The sequence below is a fragment of the Cystoisospora suis genome, assembly GCF_002600585.1.
Source record: "Cystoisospora suis strain Wien I chromosome Unknown contig_10006, whole genome shotgun sequence".
NCBI lineage: Eukaryota > Apicomplexa > Conoidasida > Eucoccidiorida > Sarcocystidae > Cystoisospora > Cystoisospora suis.
The window spans coordinates 1-6,401 of record NW_027162780.1 but is presented as its reverse complement, the minus strand read 5'-3'; the positions used below and the strand labels follow the sequence as shown (position 1 = coordinate 6,401).

At 51.1% G+C, this 6,401-nt stretch overlaps 1 protein-coding gene across 1 annotated transcript; it reads right to left on the bottom strand.

Annotated features, from left to right (window-relative positions):
• Positions 1-9: 9 nt before the first annotated feature.
• On the bottom strand, positions 10-6,029 carry CSUI_011179 (uncharacterized protein). The gene is made up of 2 exons (XM_068071280.1): positions 2,064-6,029; positions 10-1,625 (listed from the first exon to the last, which is right to left on the bottom strand). Exons 1-2 carry the CDS (start codon positions 5,051-5,053, stop codon positions 797-799), a joined length of 3,819 nt encoding a protein of 1,272 aa, XP_067916744.1. The 5' UTR covers positions 5,054-6,029; the 3' UTR covers positions 10-796.
• Positions 6,030-6,401: the final 372 nt, after the last annotated feature.

Sequence of the window (6,401 nt, the reverse complement as noted above, 5' to 3'; positions counted from 1 at the left end):
CCCCCCCCCCTGCGGAAACAGCGAAAAAAAAACACGCACATAAACAACTGACAATATACAAGGATTCACATTACATATCACTTCGTGAGAATTCAAGAAGTTTTTCCCAAGACGTCGCGAATCAGAAGACCCCCATATACAGCCAGCTCTCTAGCTGGCTATTCTATGTGCATGATGTATACGAGCTTCTGACAACTAAGTCATCTACTTGCCCCTCGACTTCTTTGGAATCCAGTCTAACCCAGGCGCTTTACCGCAAACGACAGACCTGGAGCTTTCAGTCCTTTAAAACCTGGCTTTAAAGTCACAATCGCGCTTGAATGGAGAGAAGTATCCAGTTGGGCGTACCGTCGGGATCGCTGCATTATCCTTTGTTAGCACCCATGTCTAAAGGATAAAAATAACATGCGCTGGTTTGTTCGTAGATGGTCCCCCTTTCAAGGTGTGCCGATGCGAAGAACTACCATGGAGCGGTAAGTCCTCAACAAATCTCAAAGGAAATCCATTTTCGAGCAGGTGCATGCATGTTTATCCTTGAGACATGCACGGTAAGAAAGGCTACACTCAACGATAACCAACGCTTTTTCTTGAAGATGTGGATTCTACGTCACCGTTCTCCGGGAAAGAACTGGCCGCAGACAACCGTACCTGCTTTATGGCATATGCTTCACCCTACTGGTGTGCGCCCACAGCTGCGGCTGTCTCCTTGTATTGTCCTTTCTCCCTGCTCGCAGTTCTACGTCCGGGCCGCACGCTTGTGGTCTCTCTTTTCCGCCATGAAGGAGAAATTTTCTCTTCAGAAAACCTTGAGTTTCTTTTCTTTTGCTTTGTCCTCGATGAGGTTGAGTAAGACGGTTTCCTCCTCTTTCATCCGTCTAAGCTGCTCCAGTTTAGCTGCTTGAAGGTCACCATAGTAGGACGCGAAGGCTCCAATTCCACTCTCTCCCTCCACGTGTCTCTGCCTATTAGCCGAAACAACGTCTACCTCTTTCTTTAATGACCGCTGCTGCTGCTGAACCTGGAATAACTGTCTTCGCAGTGCGGTCTCTCCCAGAGTCTTATTCCTCCTAAGTGCCTGCAGTTTCTCCCGGTGTTCACTTTCCGCCGTTCTCCTTCTTTCCTCCGCAAGATCTCTCTCTCCTCTCCCGCAAACCTCCTCCAGCCAGTCCTCGTCTTCAATTACCTCTACATCCTTTCTCTCTCCTCCCCCAGAGACCTGATGTGTCTTTCTACTCGCCGAGCACCTTCCAACCTCACCGCCTTCATCGTTTTTCCATCTTCTTTTTCTGTGCGTTCTCTCCTTTTCGTTCCTCTCCATTCCCTCATACAATCCCAAGGCTTCCGTGCCACGATTGCCGGCGTAAATGTTGTTGATCAAATTGAAAGCTCCATCGTTCTCGACTTGTGCTTTTCGGGCAGCAGTCTTTACACCATCCACTCCTCCGAACGACGGCAGAAGTGCGCCCTCGGCATAGTTCCACATGCCTTCTTGACTTGGGCTCGGAAGCGGACAAGCAGGCGGAGCCGGCCGATTGGCAGTCTGTTGCCTGCGCCTCTTCCTCGAAGAACAAGGCCACGCCTCGGGGTCACTGATGAAATCAAGTGCCAGACGCGGCGGAAGAATCCTGAAAAAATGCAGAACGGGCACAACCAGGCTATGCTTGCAGATGACATCTCTATAGGCGTCTTCCTCTGCGTATCCGTGCCCTCCTCTCTCGCGTGCAGTGGTATATTGAAGTACACAAAACGCAAAGAAACAAACAATCGACCTGCGTGTGTTTGTGTAGTTACTGGAGCCACGGGCAATATCTTAGGGTCTAAGTCCCACATAGCTTCATGACCGAGAATCTACGCTAAGTGAGTTGTTTTGGCATCAGAAGAGGAATGCAGCGAGCGACATCACGAAGCTGAGGGAGGCAAGACCAAACGTGATAGAAAAACAGGATAGAAGGGTTTAGGGTCCCCTGAACCCTCCGGCACGCTCTCTCTATCAAGTAAAGGAACAAGTTCCTGTCCTATCAGCCAACTAAAGGGAAGAAGTACCTCGTCGTAGTCATACTGACCTAATGCCAAGAGGGTTGATTAGAGCCGGGAGAGGTTGATCGTTGTCCTTTTCCTGGGCGTTCCTCTCCTTTTTCTCCTCCTCCACTCCCTGGTCTCGACTAAAAACCTGCTCACCTCGCTCTCGTTCTTCTTTCATCTGTCCTTCTTCATCCGAGCTTTCTTCGGTAGGATGACAAGAACCACCTCCCGAGACCGTCGTTGGGGACGTGCTACTCTGAGTGGTGGCTTCTCCTCCGCCATCTGCGTCTACAGTCTTTTGCTGTCGTTGAAGTCTGTGCCTTTTACCAAGACACTCACCAGGTCGGTACCCCCACTTCTGCATCACTCGGAGACCCATACCACTAGTGTATAACATCCAACAGCCGAAGTGTGCGCTACTGCTCAAAGGACAAGAAATTCCTCCAGGCGTGCTTGGAGACGGCGTAGTAGACGGAGTCGTCTTCCGCTTGCTCTGCCATCTTGGCCTGACAGAAGTTGAAAGCGTATCGCGAAGCTCCGTTGCATCAACCCCAAGCATCGAACCTAAACGACGCAACTTCTCCCAGGGAATGTCTCCTTCGGTGTCTTCATCGGGTTCTCCTGAGGTTTCCTCCTCAGGTTCGGTATCACTGGCAATACTGATGACATCGTCGCTGAGCTCTAGTTCGCATTTTGTTTCCTTGACGGTCTCGTCCTTGTTTCCATCAACTTGTTCCGAATGCTCCTTTGGCACTTGGCGTTTCTCCTCTATCTCCTTAGGCTCATTCGCAGTCACAACTACTCGGGGACATACTTGTTCTGCTCGGCACGTGACAATACGCTTCCGCCCCTCTGTCCGCGCGTCTTCAACTGCTACACGAGCATACGTTGACCAAATCCTGTGACCTCTAGACTTGGCATTGTTTCCTTTCTGGTCATCTCGATTGTCCGATTGAGTCCTTTCTCCGCCATATCCGCTTCTCATGCAGAGGTCCCTACAGTTGTCTCTGTCCGGGTTACGTTCCTTCCTCATCATTTCATCGCCTTCCCCAGCCTGCTCCATTTGGTTTAGGAAATCCCCCATCACCTTGTCTGATTCCTGTCCACCTGCTGTGCCTCTTTGTTTTCTAATAGCTTGGAGAAGCCGTCCTGGCAACCACACTGATGAACCATTCTCTCGCAACCATACCGGTTTCCCGCGGACAAAGGGAGGAGAAACAGCCACTCCTCCGGCCTTCTCCCTTCCTCCATTAAGACTAGCCCAGCTGCTACGAGAGGACGTGGGGTTGGAGGCGGCCTCCAGCATGGCTTGGAGAGCGCGAGCAGAATCCCAGTTGACCACACAGACGTCACAAGCACGCAGCCACATCCCGTGTGAGTATCGACATCGACACTTATACGGACATCCTGCAGCATCTTCCACTGCAGTGGCGCTAGCTACAAATGGTGACGACCCCCATGGAGTACTCACGACGCGGCCTTTCCCATCATTTCTCTTTCCTTCTGGTTCAAATTTCTCGTGCGCCTCCGCTTCACTACCACACAGAGAATTTTGTTGTCCATTCACTGCTGATCCTACTTCTGTCTGCTGAACGCCGACAAGTCCTTTCCTATACAATGCGAGTGCTACAGTCTCCACATTGCCCCCTACCTCCAATCCCGCTTTCGAGGCCGCATCTAGCGCTTCTACCACGGTCGGACTGAGACAGGACCACTGTGGGGCGCTGCTTCCCCCTGAACTAGTACAGTAGTCCTTGTAACAGAAAAAGTGGAAGTTTTCCGCGTGCGATTTTGTGCCCTCCAGCACGCGTCGACAAGGGACATCCTTTTGACTCGTAGGACAAGCCTCCGTTACTAACACCCGGAAGTATGGCTTTGTGACACCTGCTTTTCCCATCATGCCATGGCTACCCACCTCCGTGCCATCACAAACGTTCAGATCCTCCCTGTTTTCATCCCTGGTAGCTACCTCGTTGTCTAGAGAACTGCCCGGGTGCTCTTCGGTTTCTGCTGTCTCCCAACTGTGACCTTCCATCCTACTTCGGCTTCTACTTCTCCTCTCTTGTTTCTCGCGGCTGTCGCCTGCTCTCGCGCGGTGACCGGTGAGAGGTCTACCTCCGCTGCTGTCGCAGCACAACAGAGCACGGACCAATCCTAGTTTCCACTGGACTGCTCCGGAAGAGTCGACAACAGGAAAAAAACAGCGTACAGCTCGCTCTCTTCCTTTCCTCGAAATGCGCCATTTTGCGTCTTCTCCTCCTCCTTCACCTGTATGCGTGATCTCATTTTCCGCAAGGTCATTCTCCAGACAGCGTATATCAGACGAGATATCCTCAGCTTCATCGTCCTCATCATCTGATAATACCACAACTTCTTGTGGATTCTCCCTGCCAGTCAACACGGAATCTGTTTTGTCACCTATGGCTACAACATCGTCCGTGAGGAGATGTTTTACTTCGAAACAGTCTGTATCTAATTCCGGATCACTGACAGCTTCCACAGACTTATCTTCCTGATTCTCGTTTTCTCTCCCTTCAACACTGTACCCGCCGTCCAACCCTCCTGCGGTGAGTTCTACCTTTTGCAGCAGGCGAGTACGTCTCAGCTCCAATAAAGTTTGACGTGTGAGATTGATGGCATGGTTCAATTCCTCTTCTGCTGCGGCCATAGCCGCAATAGACTCCCTCAACTCCTTCTCTATTGCAGCATTCTTGTCTTGAACAGTTCTTGCATGCGCCCAGGATTCCCCCCGGGAAGAGAAGTTCTGTCCCGCCGCAGCCTCAGCAGCACGGGAAGCTAGAAAAGATGCATGTACACGGAGGTCGTGATGACGTAGAAATTCTTCCTCCAGAAGATGCTTCTGAATCTTGAGCGAAGATAACTCTGTCTCTAAAGCTTGGAGGGAGCTTCTTGCTTCTTCTTCTTGCTTACAAAGCTGTTGATAGTCCACAGGCACAGGAAGCACACCAGAAGAGGTAGGGTGCGAGCGGCAGAGCACCTCCACCGGAGGGTCTGTGTGTATTCCTTCCATTTTCCATAGACCGGATCGCAGCGCGACCGGCTCCTTCTTTGATAGAGAATTAGAAGCCTACTAACGCTAGCAAACGCAGAAGTTACTTCAAGGCAAGAGGAAGCTTCGGAATGGAAACCCGACTTGCCACAGTATCTTGCTAAAAGCCTTGGTGTCCCCCCGGAGAAACACACAAGAAACGAGTCGAGCAACCATTCTTATCAGCGTTCCTTCTGAAGACACGGCAATACTAGGGGAGAAACGAAGCACCAAGAAAGAGTGAAAGAGAGAGACCTTCCGCACGCAACTAGCTACCATGGGTAGCGAATTCGAGAACGCGTAAGCAGCTGAGAGGCGTTAGAGAAAAACCAAGAAACATGCTTCTGCAGCCACCCCAGCACCGCGAAAACTTTCTCAACAGACGCTCCACCCAGAAAAGTAAAAATCCGCGCAACAGAAGTTCTGTCTTCTGGTAGAAACGGTGACGTCCGTTGAAAGTAAACTTTCAGTCGGAGAGCTCTGTCTAGTACAAGCTAGAGAGGAATCCACAGGTACGTCACCCGTCCTGCAGCAGAGAAGTGCCACAGAAGGGGGAGTACAGATACCCTGGCAAATGAGTGAAAGTTCCAAAGAAAAACCCCCTCAACTGGAATGCTCGAGGTTGCACTGAAGAAATACAGCAAGATTGTAAGAAAAATCATAGTAAAAAGAGTAGACCACATGCGGCGAGTCTTGTGACACGGCAAGAAACGCTCGCGACCTTTAGTGAACACGCGCTCGTGCAAGAAGAAGTTCAACAGGGTACCGCAGATCGCTGCACAGCGGGAGAGTACCGCTGATGGGCCGAAGTTGTGAGGAGTGGTACTGAAAAAGCCCTCAAGCATTTCATGGAAAGACACGACAGCAGATGCGCCCTCGCAGCTCACCACTCCGTCAACCAGAAGTACGGTTGATGCGTAAGGGGTCCCGCCGCGGAGAACACTGAGGCCTTGAAAACAGGACAGACAGAGAAAAATACAAAGCAAAGGAAAAGCTTGGCAATCCGGCCAAGGAGGAACATTGGAGAGAGAGAACTTCCTTCTCAAGCTTTGGAGGGCCCCGATCCCGGGGAGGATGAAGCGGGTGGTTCGCATCGTTTAAAGAAAAGAGTACCCTGTGTGCATGCGCAGCAAGAGCACAGGAGACTCGATTCATTGTTCTCCTCCCGTGGAGTCACCCAATGCGGTTCATACTTTAGAGCGAAGTTTCCCTTCTATCTCGTTCTCTGCTCTTCTCGTCGCTGCGTCCTGCTTGTGGCCTTCGTGCCTTTCGCTTCCCGAAGGACTCTCTTGTACGAGGAGTTGCTCCATCTCTTCTTTCTTTCTTTCTT